General features: G+C 39.8%; 1 protein-coding gene across 3 annotated transcripts in view; it reads right to left on the reverse strand.

Annotated features, from left to right (window-relative positions):
- Positions 1–5970: 5970 nt before the first annotated feature.
- The window catches only part of PLAG1 (PLAG1 zinc finger), a 67361-nt gene continuing 50499 nt past the window's right edge, over positions 5971–22832 (reverse strand). Inside the window, exons 2-4 of one of the 3 annotated variants that reach the window (XM_077270515.1) lie at positions 17017–17108; positions 9934–10292; positions 5971–7489 (exon numbers count right to left, since the gene is read on the reverse strand). In XM_077270515.1, the coding sequence (XP_077126630.1) occupies positions 6238–7489; positions 9934–10175 (1494 nt within the window). In that variant the 5' untranslated portion in view covers positions 10176–10292; positions 17017–17108 and the 3' untranslated portion in view covers positions 5971–6237. Of the gene's footprint in view, positions 7490–9933; positions 10780–16975; positions 17109–22832 lie in introns of those variants that run through there. The other 2 variants (XM_077270516.1, XM_077270517.1) reach the window with 2 other exon arrangements.

Raw genomic sequence — 22832 nt, forward strand, 5'->3', positions numbered from 1 at the left:
ATCTGGGTGCGTTTGACGAAATAAAATATAAAAATCGGCATGTTCGCCGTCTTTTTTATTTAACTTTCTGCTCTTTTCTGCAAGTGCATATTAATACGCTGTGGTGTTGTACAAAGTTCAATAAAAGGGTAAACTAGATCACAGTATAAAAATATATCATACAACTATTGCTATAATAAAATAGTCCTTTTTCTATGGTAAAAATACATCTGTAAGTGAAAGGAAGGTTGTAGCACCATTAAAGAACGGTTTCCCTAGTTACATTAGCAGCATGATGATCCGATAGAACAATATTGCAGGAGTGTTTTTGAGAAAATAAACATTCATTCTTGGTTGCATTGTACCAATGAAGCTTATACTGAAAAGGTTTCCACATGATTAGCAACAGTATGGTCACTTCCATGGCAAGAAAGCATATCAAGACACGTTGCCTTCGACCTAGGCAAGACGAAATGGCAGCCTTTTAAAGACCACCATTTGTTCAATGAGGTTTGCCCGATCAATAACAGGTCAATAGGTCTGAAGAATAATTGACAAGCAATTTATTGAACTGGTAAAAACCTAATTTAGAACCAGTCCATTAACATATGGTGGTACTTGTCCATTAGATCCTAGTGTGATGTGAAATAATTCACATAGGTGGAAATCGTACTTAAACAAAAAAAAGAAGAATACGTTGGAACTTGTGTTTTGAGGTAAAGTGGTGTTTCATTCTTAAGTGATGAAAACATGGTTTATAAATACATGATGGCAGGTATTTTTAACAGGTTACATCCTTTATAAAGAGAGAACTGCTGTGCAGTTACTTAGGTACTGTTAATATTTTATATTTTTAATATTTCATGCTAAAATAAGTGCATACAAAAGGGTAAAACTAGAGGATAGTAGACTGCTATTTTTGAGCGTAAATTTGGTCAACTCAAATGCTTATGTACATATGGAAGATTTAAACTAAAAAGGGCCTTGTCGGCACAGAATGACTGCTCAATCTAAGTGCATCATGGCAGGGCCAAACCTTTAAATACACTTTCCCGTCCGCTGGTTTTCCATCTATCTCTGCACTTATCTGCGTCAGGGAAGCCAGAACTGTCAAAGAAAATGAGATGGTGGAGATAAAAGGGAAAATGGTTTGGCCACGCCATGGTGCACCGAGCGCCGGTACTGGCTTTCAACAGTCCTTCTGTGCTGACAGAGTCCCTTTAAGGGAACATCACCCCCTAACTCTTCTTTGATTGACAGCTTTGGCTTCATAGAAGAATGGCAGAGATAGGGGGAAAACAAGTAGTTGGGAAGGTGCACTTAGATGTTTGGCCACACCAAGGGTGCATCGAGTACCTGTACTTGGTTTTAACAGTCACCCTGTGCCGAAAGTCTTTTTAAAAGGATTGTATGGTTAAGGCTACTTTCACACTTGCATCGTTTGGCCTCCGTCGCAATGCGTCGTTTTGGGAAAAAAACACATCCTGCAAATGTGCCAGCAGGATGCATTTTTTTCTCATAGACTTGTATTGCTGACGGATTGTGATGTATGGCCATACGTCGCGTCCGTCGTGCGCTGGATGCGTCGTGTTTTGGCGGACTGCCGTCGTGAAAAAACGTTCAAGGGAATGTTTTTTCGTACGTCGCATCCGCCATTTCCTACCGCGCATGCGCGGTAAGAACCCTGCCCCCTCCTCCCCGGGACTTTAGAATGGGCAGCGGATGCGTGAAAACTGCATCCGCTGCCCACGTTGTGCCGAATTATTACAACGTCCGTTGGTACGTCACGCCGACGCTTAGCGACGGCCGCGTAGCGACGCAAGTGTGGAAGAAGCCTAAGACAACCCCTACCATTAGCCAACAATGTGCTGATTGTGGAATGGCCAGCAAATAGTGTGCATTTCCCCTGCCCCTAGAATAATATCGGTAGTTGCCTCCTAAAATCTAATGGGTGTGAGGTCAGCATGGCTCTTCCCTGACAGTTACAATTGGTGGGTAAAAAGGGATAAAAATGATGAGTTTTAACATGCCTATTTTTTTTTTTAATGGGAGATATGGACAAAGTTGTCTGACAGCAGCTTATCGCCCATTTTTTTAATAAATGCCTTTCTAATACAAACATTTATGTTTATGGGGAAGTGATGTATGGAGCCAGCTTGATAAATGAGCTTTTTTATGACAGATAACAGTTGTGTACGTATAATAAAGTGTTCCTTTTGTAGTGGGGGCATGGGTAATGTGGGATACTTTAAAACAAAAGAATGCAATAGCATCTGTGTTTTTTTCCTATATATACTCCATGTAATGCTACACATAGTAAAGATATTGGGGAAATATCGCTTGGGTTGATCAGAAGCTTCTTTTGCACAAGGAAGCTTTCAAATGTTTTAAGGGAATCTGTCAGCAGGTTTTTGCTGTGGAATCCAAGAGCAGCATAATGTAGAGACCGAGGGCCTGATACCAGCGATGTGTCAATTACTGGACTGTTTGGTGCAGCTTTAATAGAATCCCTGTATTATCTGATGTAGACGTAGCAAAGCTAAGACTTCTGGGCTGTGTATAACCCAGCTCACACCCCTGACTAGCAGCTTCCTGTGTACACTGACTTGTCAGCAAGCAGCCAATCAGTGGTGGGGCGTGGTTTTGCAGATTAGCTTGACTGGTCTGCACATGAGACCTAGTCCTCTAGTGATAATAATCTACTGGTAAAACACTGTTTTAAAACTACATTACACAGCCTAATAAGTGACACATCGTTGGAATCGTGTTCTTGCTCTATTTTATGTTGCTTTCAGACTAAATAGCAAAAACCTGCTGACTCATTTCTTTAAGAAGTCAAGTCTCCCCCCAATGTCTCGGCGATGAGAGAACTTACATAGTACAGCTAGATATAGCATTCAATAGCGGAATTTATTGAGATTTTGTGATGAGTGTACTGATAGATGTGCAAGTGTATATTGCAAAAAATGGGCAAATCTCAGCCTTTCACTGTGTGAAGGTTTTATGTTGCCTTTTTATCTGCAAAGGTTTCTCCAAAAAGGACCACTAATTTTCTACTAAAGATCGAGTGGTCTATACAATTGTATTGGGGGGGGGGGGGGAAGGAAAGCCCAGTTAAGACTGTAGTACAGCAGCAACTAGGCGGCAACGTGCAATCTGAAGAGTGATCCAAAACATGCCTGCATTCTTTAATTGCTTGTGCATGCCTGCTGTAACTGTACTGAAGAAGGCAGGGTGTCTTGAAATGTATAATAGTTATCCGTAACCACCGAAAATCGCGATAACAGTTGTGTGATGAGTATCCATTGAGAAATTCTGCAATACTCCACAAGTATCTCTGGCAGCAAAACTATATATATATATATATATATATATATATATATATATATATATATATATACATATATATATATATATATATATATATATAAAAACACAACACAAAGATAGAGACATTGGTTTGTGCAATATAGCAAACTGATAAGCAAACACTGTAAATAAAGTTGTACCTGTTCAAAACTAGGGTTTATCATTTTTGTACACAAAGCATTATTACTACTAAAAGTCCTACATACTTTTCATCTAAATGGAAATTGAACACATTATTAAGAAAGAGTCTATAATAAAAAGCATTACCCTAATTTTTTTCAAGAAAAAAAAAAATAAGTTTCATTGTTTTTAGCTTTTTTAAAATTTTCCCAAAAAGTGCTATATCTTAAAATATGTGTAACATAGAGGTCAACCAAGCTTAAATTTTTTTTTTTTTATTATTATTTTTACAAAATATTGGCCTATGACACACATTAAGCTAACTAGTAAATGATTCCGAAATTAGGTCTTCTTAACATTCATATCCTCAATGTATAACAGCTCTGGCTCATGTATCAGTCAGCATATGATGATGCAAAAAAAAAAAAAAGTACTGGCTAAATTAATTAAATCATTGTAATCCACAAATTAGAGCTTGGCTATGCAACAAACCTACAGAATAGCACAGAAGAAAATACCGTGAGTAACCCTTTCTGTAACGGACTCATCCAGTGATCCTATAAGTATTAGAATGCATGTCCACTACATAAGAGGCATAAGTAGAAGAAAAAAAGAAAAAAGGTATTCGAAAATAAAATACGGATATGATGCAGAGTGGGGCTAATTATTAAGGCATTAAGAAATCAATTGGTTATATATTTTTCATTTAGGGTAAGACAACTGTTACATAGCCCACCTCAAGCCATGATGACCTATTAAAAAGGTTCAACATATTGTCTTTTTTTGTTCTGAATGAAATAAAAATTTTTGAAAGATAAAAAAAAAAATATTTGAATAAAAACGCAAGAATTTGGCTATTTATTCCATTAAGGGCATTGGTGCAACTTTTATATATATAATATATATATACATACAAATACATAAAAAAATTCTATATCCACATAGTAACTGAAACATAGTATACTATTACTATATAAATATGGCACTTTTTTTTTTTTGTCCCCCAAAAATCCAATATAAAAAGGCCATGAAGCAGACAAGTGGCAACATTTTTAATTTAGCCCACATAAAAGGTAGAATTTAATGAGATCTGACTAATTAATCTGGATACAAATAAATGGGAATGAAAAGTCTGAAACTGGGAAATATTTGTTATAATCTAAACCATCTTGTGTACAAAAAATAAAAACACAAAAACCTACAATTATTAATTTCAAACAAAAATACAAAACGTATCACAATGTGTACTATGCAGAAATTAAAGTACGAGCAGTAGGCAATATGAGCACGTATTACCACAAGTAAAAAAAAATAAAATAACCTTCCTGCAAAATGGTTAACAAATATTTCAGATATTCCCTTCTATATCTTATTTTTACTTTGAGAAGAAAAAAAAAAAAAAAAAAAGAAGGAAAAGAGGCAACGTTGAACACTACATGCTCAATGAAGGCCATTATTTTGTTTCATAGAAACTATAGGATGAAGTCTTAAATCAGAGCTGTGTGTGCGCAATTCTTAAGCACAGATTTCTTATTTTTATCTTTTTTTACTTTTTTAATTTTTGCTTTAAAACTCTGAAAACACAAAAAGCTATTTGCATTTTAAAAATACTATTCCTACTATATAATGCCTTTAAAAGAAAATACTGTTAGACATACACTGAATATTTACAGTTACAGGAAAAATATAGCTAAAACGTCTTACTAAGAAAATAAAATGGAAATCTTTAAAATTTCCATAACGTTTATATTTATGCCCTGCCACATTTCATCTGGTATGCATTATTATATCTAATTTATTTTTCATATATATATTTATATATATTAACCATGTAACTCTTCGGCTATAGACTCTGTTTTTCTTCCTAATGCCTAACAGATAGCGGAGCATGTTGATGGGGCATGATATAACAGTTACCAAGCAAAGTGGTGTAAGCAATATGCTTTTACGCAACTCCATCGAGTCCTGATTTGAAATCTTGGTAATGAGAAAAAGTATATATATATATATATTTTTGCAAGTGCTGGCAGCGTATATCTGATGAATGGCAGTATAGGACCAATCAAAAGGATAGTCGCATAGAATAAAACATATATAGGTAAAAAGGACACTGGCTTATTGAAGGCACATATGTAGTAGTCAAATACTACAGGTTGAGGCAATTTTCATACAATCTTCGGGTAAAAATTGGTACTTAAAAAAAAAAAAAAGAAAAAAAATTAATTTAAAATAAAAAAACAAGGCACACGACAATTTAAATGCCAAACGAGGGGCGTGAAGAAACATTTTTGCCGAAGAATTAAATTCCTAAATCTGTTTCATGCAAAAGTGCAACCAACATTTTACAAACAATTGTATTGCATAATACTGAAGCTGCTTGCCGACCAGGTGCATATCATCCCTTAAATTTTGCCAGTTGTAAAAGGAGATGGATTTGATTCATCACCGCTGATATTATAGTAGATGTTTTCATAAAACCATTGAATTTTCGGTCACAGATTCTTCTTCACGTTGGAATTTCACTGCTAGGAAGTTGAACCAAAAAGATCTATTTCTACAGGCAAAAACAAAAATTAATAACACAGCTGGCAGAATAAAATACGACCACATATAGTAAGGCATCTAATACCAAAGTAAACAATTAAGACAATGTACTGGCTTAACGAGATTGTTAATGAGTAGACTATGAGAGGTGTTTCAAAAGCCGCTTCGTTGGCACTAATATATATAAAAAAACAAAAAAACAATTGCAATCCATTGAATTTAGTTCTACTGGAAAGCTTGATGAAATCGTGGCAATGTCGTGGTTGTATTTAAGTTGCTTGCAAAAGCAGAGGATAGTGAGTGTAAAGAACCAAAACATATATTATTGCTCGGGTCTTGAGGATCCTGTGCTTGTGGGGGCAGCTGGGCCATTGAAGAACTGGCCTCCTCTTGTGAGTATCCCATTCCTAAACTCCCAATGGATACAGGCGCACTGTAAGGTGGACCATTGGCTGGTATGAAATTAAACAGCTGATTAAAGTCCAATGAAGAGGTGTTGAGGGGTTCGCTAATCGATACAGAACTTTTAGAGAGGGATACTCCATCACCACCATCATCTAACGGCCCTACTTGATCCAAACCTAACTTAGATGATGACGGAGACACCTGGGAAGAGGGCGTCATGCCACTTTGCAATTCCATAAGGTAACTTTCAATCTCCACTTTCAATGGTTGTTCCTTATCGGGCATTGAAACTGCGTATGAGGTAGAATTGAGTGGGTACTTCAGAGCAAGCTGGTGAGAAGGATGGACAGGATCCATATCTAAAGGGCATGGCATGCCTAAAGACATTGGTGGAGCGACCATTTGGTGTGTTGCTGCAGAACTCTGCATGGACTGAATTTGTGTGTTATAGAGGTTCAACTGCAAACTGTTTGTAAATGGCTTTGAAGTCAGCTCACTGGAAGATAAGGACATCACGGGAAGCAGCTCATCTTTTATAGGAACACTGCAGGTGAAATGATCTAACAGATCCATAGGTTCTGTTTTCACTTTCAGCAGTTCTTGATTGTGACTTTTCTTCATATGACGGGTTAGATGATCCTTACGCCCAAACCTCTGTGCACAATACTGACATAGGAAGTCTTTTCTCCCAGTGTGCACTACCATGTGTCTGCGGACATCTTTGCGGGTGTAAAAGCGACGATCACAATGCTCGCATTGGTGTTTTTTCTCCTTAACACCACTGGAAGATTTGCCTGCATGGGTTTTCAGGTGCTCTAGCAGCACCACTGTGCTTTCAAAAGTCTGCAGACATACTTTACACGTGAGGTCTCCACTTGTAGCAGCGTGCAAGGCCAAGTGACGTTTAAACCCCAGCTTTGTGTTGTAGTTCTTCCCACATTCTTCACACTTAAATGCTTCTTTGTTGGGATCATGAGTATGAAGGTGATTCTTTAGGTGATCTTTCCGGTGAAACATTTTCTCACAATAATTACACTTGTGGGTTTTCTCTGGAGAATGTGTAGCCATATGCCTTTAAATACAGAGAAAAACACATAAACATCTAATAAAAAGAAATAGAAAAACAAATCTGTATGACAAACTTTTTAAAGGGAACCTATTATGGAAGTATGGGTGCAGATTTCTGTATTGAAATAATGTGCTTTGTTGAGAAACATAATTTTAACATGAAGCATACATTTGCAAATGTAGACGTCCTAATCCTGCCTCTGATCATCTAATCACGGCTTCCTAAACATGACTGCCAGCCAGCATAATGTTCCTATCCTGCCAAAAATTGCATGCAGACTGTCAATCATGCCAAAGACCAGAATAGTCTGGTAGAAAGGAATCCCGCTAGACTAGTGCATCTTCATTTGTCCATGTAGTTCTGTAGATTAAATTTACATTCTTCAAAACCTATAGCATTAGTATAGTATTAGCATTCTTTCTTGATAAAATCTGAATCTATTAACATTTAAAATTCAAATGTACAGCTGTAAAGGCTGCAAACAAATTCAAAATACTGGGCAATGCTAAAAAAAATAAATAAATAAATTATAAAAATAATAATGTCATAGTGCCAAAAGTATTGGGTTTCCCCCTCCAAACACTGACTCCTTCTGATATTGTGTTTTAAAGTTGTACCAGGTTCGTACGCTGCTAAACATCCCGACACAGTACTTTTCTCCTCAGGTCACGTGTTAACAGGGTGGTACAAAACTAAAAATTTTATTTTTAATTCTAAATCTCTCTTGTGGGGGTGGCGCTGGCTTCTGCTCAATTGTTCCCTTCTTACAATGTGCAAAGACAGTACGCTCTGTTGCAGACTCATCAACTCTGATCAGAGCAGGTGAGAGTGCACTGTCACTGTGCACTGAAAAGAACAGTGCACAGTGACCAGATCCTACTGAGCATTCGTCAGAACAAACAACCGACGCACGCTCAGTAGAGCAGGGACTTGCCCAGCTCCTGAAACAGACATCACTGATGATGCTTCGTTTAAGGGAAAGGGCTGTGAAAGTGATGTCAGCCTCTGATGACAACACATTTGAGTATTCTAGCATGTGCTGGGATTCTCAAACAAAGTGTCATGGCAAAAGATGTTGTTTAAAAAAAATAATAAAATAAAGCAGTTAGAGAAAGAAGTGAAGGAATTTTTTTTTTTTTTAAATTAAAAGTATGCTGGAAAAAAAGATTAGATTATGCCAATAGAGAGATTTACAAAAAAACTAAAATTTAGTTTCGCACAACCCCTTTAAGCACAGTTCACTTCACTCTATATGAAACTTAATGTGCCCCTCCATCCTGGCATTAAAAATGACAGTACATTTTTCAGTCATTACCTAGTGCTCCGTTTCTCTTATTGTCTCCTTCTCCGAGATGGACATTCTGGTCTTCCTACATCCAAGATGGAAGTTGGAATGGCATGGGGAATGCAGCGGTAAGTCTGAACCTTGTCTCCCCTGTATTTCAAATACTGTGGAGGCACAGTTTGGACCTACCAAGGCTCGCTATCCCAGTAGTTTCAGTTGGGGAGCCATTAGGAGGAAAATGGAGGGCACCAGGCAGAGTGATTATACATGAGAAATGTAGGGAGGTTCGCTTCAACAAACTCACTTATACTGAAGATAGTTGAGCCATAATATTTAGGCTCTGATTTCTCAACCCACCATAGCATGTACTATTTTATAATACTTACATGTCTTCTTATTCAGCAGAGGGGCGTTTGGACCTTCAATACCAAAGAGAAAGTAAGCCCGCTAGCACTAAACTCTAAACGACAACCATGAGGGTAGGCAGATGACTAGTGATGAGCGAACGTGCTCGGTTAACGTGTTATCTGAGCATGCTTTCGTGTTATCCAAGTATAATATCAAAGCGGCTGTTAGACGACTGCAACATATGGGGGGGTGGATGGCTTAAACAGGATAACACATTATCCGAGAATGTTTGCTCATCACTACAGATGACTAGGCACATGAGTTAAAGGGGTAGTCCGGCCTTAGACTGTGTAACTGCAGACTTCTGAATCCTCACAGCGTGTGCACTGCACGCTGTAAGGATTCTTTACTGTTGAGTGCGGCAGTCATGTGACCACAAGTATGTGATTTTCATTCATCTGGTCACAAGCCAACTGGATGGGCATGACCTTGGTCAATGCAAATGTATTGAGCGAGGCTAGTCAGAATGTGGCTGGAGGTATGCAAATTGCATACTTACAATCAGATGACCGACACTCCTAGCACCAGAGAATCCTTATAGCGCACAGTACGCGTGCTGTGAGGATTCACAAGTCTGCAGTTACATAGACTGATTGTAGACTTGTAGCCTAAGGCCGGACAACCACTTTAATTACAAGCACTTCATTCTAGAATATGCATAAAGGACACCTGAATGAGATAGAGTTCAGAGGTACAAGGAGTTGCCAACACTTTAATCTTTAATGTAAGCAGAAAGATAAATAAGAATGTATACCTTAATAATTTGTATTTAGAAACAAAGGCCTTGGTGCAGTCTTGTTGCGTGCACTTGTAGGGCCTCTCTCCTGTGTGAGTGTATGAATGGACTTTTAATTTTTCAACACTGTTAAATGCCTTGTCACACAGTTGGCAAGGGAAGTTTTTTCTTGGTTTTGTTTCACCACGTTTACGCTTCCCTGACGGGATTTTCTGGGTATCTCTTACTTCTGACAAATCACCGGGAATGACCGTGGCCATCGCAGTCTAAACCAGGCCTTCTTGTTGGACAACTGGCAATTGCCCAACTCCACTAAGTGACAGCGTTTTTGGTGGCTTCGCAAGTTCCATGTGGTCGAAAAATAAAACAAATTGGGACTGAAAAAAGAAAAAATGATACAAAATAACTATGATATAATGGAGCTGTAAGCTAAGAAATGCTGCTGTAAGCATTATAAAAAAAATAAAATAAAGAAACCAATAAAAAAAGAAAAACTTGCACACACATAAAAGAAAATATTTGGTTCCAATCAATGTCTAGAAATGTATTCATGTTTAAGATATTACAAAAGTTCTGTAATACTAACGGTTATAAATATATAGACTTGTAATACAATACCATATACCGTATTTCTAGTTCTCCCAAGGCATTACACATGGCAAAATAGCTAAAGCTCAGTAGTATCGATCTAGGCATCGACCAAACCCTAATCCATCCACCACCTACAGTACAGACCAAAAGTTTGGACACACCTTCCCATTTAAAGATTTTTCTGTATTTTCATGACTATGAAAATTGTACATTCACACTGAAGGCATAAAAACTATGAATTAACACATGTGGAATTATATACTTAACAAAAAGGTGTGAAACAACTGAAATTACCATATTTTTCGGACTACAAAATGCACCGGACCATAAGACGCACCCCAAATTTGGGGTCAAAATAGCAGAAAAAAAGATTTTTTATAAGATGGGGGTCCGTCTTATTGTCCGAATTTACAGTATCTTACCTGAGGGCTGGCGGTGGCAGAGCAGGGTCACAGGAGGCATGGTGTCGGCAGAGGTGGGGTAATGCGGTACGGCGTGCACCTGAGCTGAGTCCCTTCCTGCTTAGGTGGGCGACGCCACGGCCTGGTGTCCATGGGGGGTTGCAGCAGTGGTGTGGCGACGGCAGAGGTGCGGGGATAATGAGCGGTATGGCGTGAGCAGGGTCCCTTCCACAGGTGAGGTGATGCAGCGGCCCAGTATCCAATTTGAGCAGCAGAGCCGGGTTAATTACCAGTTTCTCTGTAGCGGCGGCCATCTTCCTGAGGCCACGCGTGCACAGATGGAGTGCTCTGCTTCCCGGGCTTCAGGAAAATGGCCGCGGGAGGCCGCGCGTGCGCAGATGCAGATCGCGGCGGCCATTTTCCTGAAGCCGAGATCTAAATCTGCGGACTCGGCTTCAGGAAAATGGCCGCCGCGATCTCCATCTGCGCACGCGCGGCCTCCCGCAGCCATTTTCCTGAATCCTCGGGAAGCAGAGCACTCCATCTGCACATGCGCGGCCTCAGGAATATGGCCGCCACCATTGATAACGCCATGATTCACCCGGCTCTGCTGCTTCCCGGGCTGCTGCGTCACCTCACCTGTGGAAGGGACCCCGCTCACGCCATACCGCTCACTGCGCCTCCTCATCCCCGCACCTCTGCCGCCGCCGCACCACTGCCGGTAAGCCTGTATTCCAACTATAAGGCGCACCTCCCATTTTCCCCCCTTTTTCGGGGGGGGGGGGGGGAGTGCGTCTTCTAGTCGGAAAGATACAGTATGCCTTATATTCTAGGTTCTTCAAAGTAGCCACCTTTTGCTTTGATGACTGCTTTGCGCACTCTTGGCATTCTCTTGATGAGCTTCAAGAGGTAGTCACCGGAAATGGTTTTCACTTCACAGGTGTGCCCTGTCAGGTTTAATAAGTGGGATTTCTTGCCTTATAAATGGGGTTGGGACCATCAGTTGTGTTGTGCAGAAGTCTGGTGGATACACCAGAATAGACTGTTAGAATTTGTATTATGGCAAGAAAAAAGCAGCCAAATAAAGAAAAACGAGTGGCCATCATTACTGTAAGAAATGAAGGTCAGTCAGTCCGAAAAATTGGGAAAACTTTGAAAGTGTCCCCAAGTGCAGTCGCAAAAACCATCAAGCGCTACAAAGAAACTGGCTCACATGAGGACTGCCCAAGGAAAGGAAGACCAAGAGTCACCTCTGCTTCTGAAGATAAGTTTATCAGAGTCACCAGCCTCAGAAATCGCAAGTTAACATCAGCTCAGATTAGAGACCAGGTCAATGCCACACAGAGTTCTAGCAGCAGACACATCTCTACAACAACTGTTAAGAGGAGACTTTGTGCAGCAGGCCTTCATGGTAAAATAGCTGCTAGGAAACCACTGCTAAGGACAGGCAACAAGCAGAAGAGACTTGTTTGGGCTAAAGAACACAAGGAATGGACATTAGACCAGTGGAAATCTGTGCTTTGGTCTGATGAGTCCAAATTTGAGATCTTTGGTTTCAACCACCGTGTCTTTGTGCGACGCAGAAAAGGTGAACGGATGGACTCTACATGCCTGGTTCCCACCGTGAAGCATGCAGGAGGAGGTGTGATGGTGTGGGGGTGCTTTGCTGGTGACACTGTTGTGGATTTATTCAAAATTGAAGGCATACTGAACCAGCATGGCTACCACAGCATCTTGCAGCGGCATGCTATTCCATCCAGTTTGCATTTAGTTGGACCATCATTTATTTTTCAACAGGAAAAGGTCCCCAAACACACCTCCAGGCTGTGTTAGGGCTATCTGACCAAGAAGGAGAGTGATGGGGTGCTACGCCAGATGACCTGGCCTCCACAGTCACCAGACCTGAACCCAATCGAGATGGTTTGGGGTGAGCTGGACCGCAGAGTGAAGGCAAAAGGGCCAACAAGTGCTTAGCATCTCTGGGAACTCCTTCAAGATTGTTGGAAGACCATTCCCGGTGACTACCTCTTGAAGCTCTTCAAGAGAATGCCAAGAGTGTGCAAAGCAGTCATCAAAGCAAAAGGTGGCTACTTTGAAGAACCTAGAATATAAGACATAATTTCAGTTGTTTCACACTCTTGTTAAGTATATAATTCCACACGTGTTAATTCATAGTTTTGATGCCTTCAGTGTGAATGTACAATTTTCATAGTCATGAAAATACAGAAAAATCTTTAAATGAGAAGGTGTCTCCAAACTTTTGGTCTGTACTGTATTTCTTTGGATTCTGCCATAAATGTGTACGTTTATTTCAATGTGGAAAAACCATTGACTCAAGGTGAGTTTACACTAGCCGATTATAGTAAATGAGTGTTCCTAGGGTAAATGGCCATTGTAAACTGGCTGGCAACCACCTGATAAATGAGCAAAAAGCTCCTTAGTAGGGTGAAATAATTTTTGAGCCTGCCTAACAATAATTGTTTGGTATATAAACCATGCTTGCGAGAACAATGAAAGCCAGTACACAGAACAGTCTATTACTGATCATTTTATACCCATTGGAAGAGTCGTTGGTCTGTCTAAAAAGTCAACTAAATGACTGACAATCAGTAAACCTGTAGCTGACCAGTGGTCGTTTAGTGCCACAAGTTGCCCATTGTAAAAGAGCCCTGTAGACTATGGCTGGATCTCATCTCACATGGGAATAATTTAACAGGTATTTTACTATCTTATATGTTAAGTTAGATTAAAATATATGGTTAAAAACACATAGAAAAAGTGCAATATATGATGTTGGATCACTTTAAATCTAGATAAAAAAGCAATAGCACTTAGGTTGGCAAAAGCTTGCTTGTTTGACAGCTATTCTTTCTAACCACCACACACTGGTGGAATAAGTCTGGCAAGCATGTGATTGGTGGGGGGTGGGGGGGCCAGTAAGCCGCTGGCAGAGTCTCCTGGCAGTAGCTTGTCTCCATTGAGAATAAAAGGACTTAGAATGTTGAAATCCAAATGTTAGATTTTCTCCCCTGACATTTGTCATCTGCGGAAAATCTTCTACACATCAGATGGTTGGATGGACAAGCCAAAATCAGTGGGTATGGCTGATAGTAATCTAACATTTATGGCCAGCTTTTGATGCCTAGAAACCAATCCACAACCACTCATTTACTAGAGGCCTTTGAAAACATGTTAAAAAAATTTCCATTAAAAATTAACAGAGCTTTGTTTAGGGTGTTAAATCCATAGATTATAAAATTCTCATGAGTCAGAGCTATACAGTTTTGTGAATCAGCGGAAGTACAAAAGTTTAAAGGACTGTGAAGTAATCTACCAATAAAAATCTATGACATGTCAAAAAAGGTCAAAGTGTAAAGACCACAGCAACATGATGTAAACAGATAAAGGACACATGAACATGTAGTGGTGGTGTGCTGTGTGGGAAAAAGAAGCAGAATACGTGGTTGGCAGTGGACTCTACAGCAGTTTTTCCCTGCACAAATTGTACAGCTGTCCATCACACTTTTACGGCTTGTACGGGCACCCAACTACATATAAAGATGCCACGGACATGTGAATTATCCTACTATTTTAATTTATTGCATTTTATTTTTAGAAGCCATATACTACTTATGCACTAGACAACATTGGATGCAATAAAAATAAATAAAGCAGAAGCAAAATGAAAAGACCTGATGCAAATAAAATTACCATGATCTAGAAATGAAAAAGTCTATGATAGGTAATCTATTAGGGTATGCGCACATGGTGGGGCAGCCAAAAAGTTTTCCCCAAGCAAAGCCGCTTCAGGGAAAAGCTGGCAGTCATGTTCATGTAGCGGTTTTCTTGTTGTTCTTGCGGCACCTCTGCCACCAGTGCCTTTCCCTCTGTTCTGTTAAAAAGTAACCGCAGTTTTATTTTTGATTTAATAAATCAATAGTACACATGAAAATAAGCAACTTTGAAATAAATCAGGGGTGTGGAATCTTTTTTTCGGCCCACAAAGTACATCCTGACTCTGGCACTGGTGTCATGACGTAATCTTTCATTGCATGCCCTTCAATGTTCAGTAGTGAACACTGCGTGTGTGCAAGAAATTAATGAGCTGTTTGTAATCAAAATACACCTCCCTGCCCAAGAATGTGGTCCCCGAGAATCTGCTCCGGGGCCTGATAAAAGGTCATAGAGGGCCGTAAATGGCCCTGGGGCCTGAGGTTCCCCACCCCTGTAATATATCTTAGAGAAATTTGCTTCTTTCCCTACCAAAATTGATCAGTCATTATCAAAATCCTCAATTCTGAGGTAAAATCTGTATTGAGTGAAGACAGCTTATCCCATTACTGAGATAGGAGATGGCAGGATACAATTCTAGAGGAGCTAGAGGCAGAGCATCTCCTTCCTCCTAGCTAGTTAGGATAACATCTCCTATCTCAGTAATGGGACAGGATGTATTAGGATGTCTTCACTCAATACAGATTTTACCTCCGAAATGAGGATTTGGATAATGACTGATCAATTTTGGCAGAGATAAAAAGCGGGTATCTCTGATAATACAAAGTTGCTTATTTTCATGTGTACCATTGATTTATGAACTAAAAAAATATAACGACGGTAACTGTAAGTACATCGGTTGTTTATCTCCTAGCGGAAGACGCCCCAAAAATGAGCAGGTCACTTCTTTTAACGACTTCAGGGTTTGTAAACCTTGAAGTAGATAAAAGAAATTATATAAGATATTGCTGTGCATTATGTACATTTTCTAGGGTTCTTTTGCAACGCATTTTCAGGCAGATTCCCTTAAAGATGCCATGTGCACATACCCTTATGGTACCTGTACAGGAGCAGATTTTATTTTTTCAAGCTTCTTGATGAAGTTTTTTCCAGCCAAAAATAGGAGTGTGATCGAAAGGAGGATCTGTCTTCTACACTTTCTTCCAGTTAAAGTTAAACACTTAATTTTGGCTTTAAAAACTGCATGAAAAAACCTGAATAAAACCTGTAATGAAGAAAAGTCGACACTTCTCATTAGGTAACACTTCTAAAAGTCTTTTTTCGTAACTCTGTATTGTGCAGTTCCTCTGTTAAAATTTTGGGAATATACTGGCTAATGGATGTTTTAATTCATCCTGGCAGAAGGGGTATTCATCTACACAGTCTGCCACTGTCAGCACCAATTGGATACTGTCAAGTAAGTAGGGAAGGACATACTAAAATTGATACCACCTAGAGTTGGCCTTATTTTTTCAAGTGAACTTCATTTATACTTGAATTCTACAAAAATCCGTATTGTCAAGAATATGGATTTATTCTCATTTGCTAGCCGCCATTTTGCTGAACCACAAATGGCAGACAAAAGGTTAACAAAAAAATAAACAAAAACAACGAATACTCACCTCACCGCTCACATCTATGGCCACCCAGCTACATATGGCCCTCAGCACTTCTTACCACTGCTGTGTGCCGATTCCACAAACCTCTTCACTGACATCTGTGTATACATGTCATCACGACTTAACAAGCATGTGCAGGGATCCCAGGACCTGGTCACAGCCAGAAGTCCCAGTAGGAAGAGGTTTCAGCACGTGAGAAGAGGTCCCAAGGACCATAAGAGGGACAAAAAGCAGCAAGGGTGGTCGGAGAGGTGAGCCATGAGGTATTAGCTGTTGATTTTTCTATATCTTATGATTATTCTGTTGTGGGGTCTATCGAGACCTTAAAGTATAATATGGGACAGTCAATTCGAATAGAATAAGTTGACTGTAAATTGGAATTCGGATTAAATTCTGCGCAATTCACCAAATTTGAATCTCGGCAGATCCGCTCATGTCTAGTACCACCCCATGGTCAATATATCCACACATTTTCAAGACATTATAGGAACAGCATAACACAGTGTTCTAATGGCAGTATTTAGTAAAACAAACATTCGGAGAGGTGAGTTTCAGATTCACTTTAAACTGGCTGATTTTTGGATGTCATGAGAGAAATTAGCTTCATGTTGTCTGTCACATTTGGTTGAGTACATTGGTTATTGAATACTATCCTATTAAGAGAAATAAAAATCATACTTAAAAATTTTGTATTTGGATAAATTCCGATGCATTCACACCTGGATTCGCTTTAGCTTGTTACTGGTTTTAACCTGTCCCACTAGCACTTCTTGGAGGAGACCATACGGTAGAAGTTTCCATTTTCTTAGATCTGTAAAAGGACAATAAGAACATTTTATATTTTGCAAAGAAAAATATTCATTAAAAGCAAAACTTTACAAAATGCAGAATGCGTATTGCTAATAGTCACCTTCCAACCACATAAAAAAGGATGTTAAAACAGAAAAGGGCCACTTAAAGCTCTGTCACAATGAGGTCATTAAATGATCGTAAAAGCACATTGGTCATCAAAAGAAACCAACAAAATACCCACCTGAATTCTTTTTAGCCTTGTGCAGGGACATACAATTTTTACAAGCTTCAAAAGCTATGATCAGATAACTAAAAATCAATTTAAAGTAATTATTTTCATTAGCACCTGTAAAATACTGCGTGCATCATTTATACAGACACACACACTCACACAGGGTCCCCAAAAAACATGAATTGTCTATTTTTGTTTATTCACGTTTACATTTTTTATATATATATATATTGTTCTGAGCTAATGTTGTTAAGTGCCTCCAGCTATTTTTCTTAACCTCTTCTACGTCCTGAAAACGCTTCCCCTTTAGGTTTCTCTTCATTCTTGGGAATAAGAAATGATTGCAGGGGGCTCGGTCAAGAGAGTTAGGAGGGTCAGAAACCGTTGTCAGTCACTTAGGCTAGTTTCACACTAGCGTTAACTGCAATACGTCGCAAATGCGTCGTTTTTGCGAAACGCCGCATCCAGCAAAAGTTTTTGCTGGATACGTTGTTTCGTCATAGAGTAACATTAGCGACGCATTTGCGACGCATTTCCAAACGGTGAATGCGTTTGGCGGCGTTTGGGCGTATGGTAGCGGTCCGTCGGGAGAAAAAAACGTTACATGTAACGTTTTTTGCTCCCGACGGTCCGCTTTTTCCGACCGCGCATGCGCAGTCGGAACTCCGCCCCCACCTCCCCGCACTTCCCCGCACATCACAATGGGGCAGCGGATGCGTGGGAAATATGCATCCGCTGCCCCCGTTGTGCGGCGGAGACCACACTAGCGTCGGGAACGTCGGCCCGATGCGCAGCGACGGGTTGTTCCCGACGCTAGTGTGAAAGTAGCCTAATTTGCCAAAAACTGGTTGATTTTCAACACTACATGGGCATATGCATTGTCATGATAAAGAAGCCAGTCCTCAGACCACCACAATTCAGGTCGTTTTTTTTTCTCCCTGCCTCATGCAATCGCTTCAGCACTTGCAGATAGTAAGGTTGGTTCACTGTGGTTCTCCAAGGAACAAATTCAAAGTGAACAACTAATTTGATGTTGAAGAAACAAACTATCATGGACTTCAAGTTTGCTTTCACTTGATGAGCTTTTTTGGTTTGGGCAATGAAGTGGTCGTCCACTGGCTGGACTGCTGTTTTGTTTCAGGATCATAGGAGTAACACCAAGATTCATCCCCTGTGATGATGACGTGTCAAAAACACCAAAACACCAGGGTCAGCCTTCCTACTCACCTGGCCTAGCCCCCTGTGACGACTTCTTATTCCCAAGAATGAGGAAAAACCTACAAAGTGAAAAACATTTTCAGGACGTAGAAAAGGTTAACAAAAATAGCTGGAGGCACTTAACTGCATTAGTTCAGGAGAATATAAAAAATGTTTTCAACAGTGAAAAAATGCACAAATTTGACCTAAAACATTTTAACACAAGTCCTAAAAGTAGATAAAGAAAACAAGTTAAAATTATTAGGACTTCGCCATAAATTGAGGAAAATTATCCAATATCACATCTGTTAGTGGTAAAAATGTGAACCTTTGGTTTCAGCATCTTGTATCTTTCAGCTGCCTGTGTCGCGGCTGTGTGACAGTCACAACACATGCATGGACAGCCTGTGTGTTGTGACTGTCACGTAGCCGCGACACATACAGCTGCAGCGCCAAACGGCTGATTATCGGCAGCGCTCCAGGTAGCCGAGTTCCCACTGCAGCTTCTTCGGTAAGCGCTATAGCTTGCCGAATAAGGAGGGAGCCAACGATGTTCGCTCATCTCTACTCATGAATATTAACACTGACTAAGGTTTGAGAAGCCTTTAGTTGTTTAGAGGTTTCCCTGGGTTCCTTTGTGACCTCATGGACTTTTCTATTCCTTGCTTTTGGAGTGATGTTTGCCCATTGACCGCTCCTGTGAAGTGTAATACAAGACTTGAATATGCTCCATTTATACACATTATGACTTTGGGTGGGTGAAGTACAAACTCTTTTAGAGAACATTTTGCAGCCTTTTCCAGCCTGATGAGCATCAACAAATCTTCTGAGTTCCTCAAAAATCTTCCTTGTTTGTGCCATCATACATTTTCAGGAACATGTGTTGTCGCAAACAAAATTTGACACGGTCCTGTTCTATGAATAAACCAGGTCCGTCCACTCACACCTGATTGGCGTTTTAAAATTAATGGATTGACAATCTCCAATTTAGCTTTCAAATTATGCACTAATCTTAACCCCTTAGTGACAGAGCCAATTTTTACAATTCTGACCACTGTCACTTTATGAGGTTATAACTCTGGAACGCTTTAATAGATCCCGCTGATTCTGAGACAGTTTTTTTCGTGACATATTGTACTTCATCTTAGTGGTAAAATTTATTCGATATGACTTGCGTTTATTTATGAAAAAAAAATGGAAATATGGCAAAAAAATTTAAAATTTTACAATTTTCAAATTTGTAATTTTTATGCCCTTAAATCAGAGAGACATGTCACACAAAATAGTCAATAAATAACATTTCCCACATGTCTACTTTAGATCAGCACAATTTTGGAGACAAATTTTTTTTTGTTAGGAAGTTATAAGGGTTAAAATTTGACTAGTGATTTCTCATTTTTACACCACCATTTTTTTTAGGGACCACATCACAGCTGAAGTCACTTTGAGGGGTGTACATGACAGAAAATACCCCAAAGTGACATCATTCTAAAAACTGCACCCCTCAAGGTGCTCAAAACCACATTCAAGAAGTTAATTAACCCTTTACATGCTTCACAGGAACTGAAGCAATGTGGAAGGAAAAAATGAACATTTAACATTTTACTTCAAAACCAGTTTTTTATTTTCACAAATGTAAAAAAAGAAAATGAACCACAAAATTTGTTGTTTCTCCTGAATACGCCTATATCCCATATGTGGGGGTAAACCACTGTCTGGGCGCATGGCAGAGCTCGGAAGGGAAGGAGCGCCGTTTGACTTTTTCAATGTAGAATTGGCTGTAATTGCGTTTGGACACCATGTCAAGTTTGGAGAGCCTCTGATGTGCCTAAACAGTGGAAATCCCCAACAAGTGACACCATTTTGGAAACTAGACCACCCAAGGAACTTCTCAAGTTGTGTGGTGAGCACTTTGAACCAATTGTTTCACTAAAGTTTATAATGTAGAGCCGTGAAAATAAAAAAATCCTTTTTTTTTCCACAAAAATGATCTTTTAGACCACAATATTTTATTTTCCCAAGGGTATCCGGAGAAATTGGACCCCCAAAGTTGTTGTGCAATTTGTCCTGAGTACGCTGATACCCTATATGTGGGGAGGAACCACCATATGGGCGCATGGCAGAGTTCGGAAGGGAAAGAGCGCCGTTTTGGAATGCAGACTTTGATGGAATGGTCTGCGGGCGTCACGTTGCGTTTGCAGAGCCACTGATGTGCCTAAACAGTGTAAACCCCCACAAGTGACCCCATTTTGGAAACTAGACCCAATGAACTTATCTAGATGTGTTGAACCCCCAAGTGTTTCACTAAAGTTTATAATGCAGAGCTGTAAAAATAAAAAATCTTTTCCCCACAAAAATGATTTTTTAGCCCCCAATTTGTTATTTTCACAAGGGTAACTGGAGAAATTAGACCACAGAAGTTGTTTTCCAACTTGTTCTGAGTACGCTGATACCTCATATGTGTGTGTGTGTGTGTGGGGGGGTTAAACCATTGTTTGGGCGCACGGCAGAGCTCGGAAGGGAAGGAGCACTGTTTTACTTTTTCAACACAGAATTGGCTGGAATTGAGATCGGACGCCATATCGCGTTTAGGTACATCATGGGCTCTCCAAACAGTGGAAACCTCCCAATTCTAACTCCAACGCTAACCCCAACACATCCCTAACCCCAATCCCAACCCTAACCACACCCCTAACAGCAACACACCCTTAACCCTAATCCCAACATACCCCTAACCCTAATTCCAACCCTAACCACACCCCTACCCGACACACCCCTAACCCTAGTCCTTAATTCTTAATGAGGTCGCTATACTGTTGCGGTATAAATTTGGAGCCAGATAGCTCCCCAATGGTATTGCATGATGGATAAGGATCTGCCTGTATTTCTTAACATTGAGGGCACCATCAATACTAACCAAATCTCCATGTGCTGAAATGAAGTCCCCAAACTTTCAAGAAACCTCCATCATGCTCAACTTTTGCCTGCAGAGACATTATTGTACCATTATTGTGCCCTACTGCAAATTGCCTTATGTTACAACGAAATAAGTACCTTTTTGACTCAACAGTTTATAGAACATGCTACCATTTTTCTGCACCCCAGTTCCTACGTTTTCATGCACATATAGGTCGCTTGGCCTTGCTTCCATGTCACAGGTATGGCTTTTGGCCACAATTCTCCCATGCAGACCACTTCTAGTTATGCTTCTCATAACAATAGATCTCCAATAGCCAGTCCTGAGCTGATGGTACTGCGGGACACCTTCCAATTTTGAAGGGAGGGAATTAAGCATGAACACATGTCTTATCTCCAACTTTAAGCCTCCTTGGCTGACCATTGTGTCTATGGTTCCCAATGCGTTCCAGTTCTCAGTGTCCCCATTGCTGAGAAATACAGGCAGATCCTTCATCATTCAATACTAATCCTGATGGTATTGCTGTTTACCCCATTTTGCAAGTTTTTTTTAATTACGTCTAAAAAAGGAAAACAACAATAAGGCACAATGCTATATGTAAGACCAGTCTTAAGATAAAATCGATCCTTAATTCTTTCCATGCAATAGGCAGAGTTATAATGTTGTTATGGACTTGGGAACGTTGAGGGTTTTTCTTCATGAAGTTACACTCATTTATAGCACAATGTTAGAATATAAAAGGTTTTAAAAATGCAGTGGCTTTTTCCACTGTTGCTTTGAGGGTATGCTGCAGACTTTCAATTGGCATCATGCCTATTATGTTGCAAATCTGCAATACAAAGGGTCCAATCCATCAAATTCCCAGCACAAAAATGTGCATGTTAATACATGAAGATTTCAACTTGGATTTTCAGTAAAATCAGCTCAAATGCTTCAATAGCATTTAAAAATGTGTGCCAACGGAAATGTTGGGTGCAAAGAACTTTATGACATGAGCAGAATTGTCTCTAAGGCAGAGAAGCACAAAATCAGAGTCAATTTAACTGCAGGTTGACAAACACTGCTCATCTGTCATGCGCGGCCATGTTTACAACAACCCTATAGTTAGCACATAGTCAAGTATGTGCATATGTTAAAATGTCTGGAAATACCAGAACTTAGAAATTGTACTGTGTTTGTAATTCTTACAATGCCCTTCCAGGGTAATTGTTCAGCACTACTTTGCTATTAAGAGTTTAGCTCGAGCTAGCCATCTCACATTTCGCAACAGTTTTGCAAAAATTGAAGAAACCAGGTCTTTAGTGAAAAACAAAAATTAAAAAAAAAAATTTTTAAAACCAGACCATGGACCCTGCTCATAAAACCTAGGAGCCAGAAACCATGTAACCCACATGGAG

This window comes from Ranitomeya variabilis, chromosome 6, assembly GCF_051348905.1.
Source record: "Ranitomeya variabilis isolate aRanVar5 chromosome 6, aRanVar5.hap1, whole genome shotgun sequence".
Taxonomy (NCBI): Eukaryota; Metazoa; Chordata; class Amphibia; order Anura; family Dendrobatidae; genus Ranitomeya; species Ranitomeya variabilis.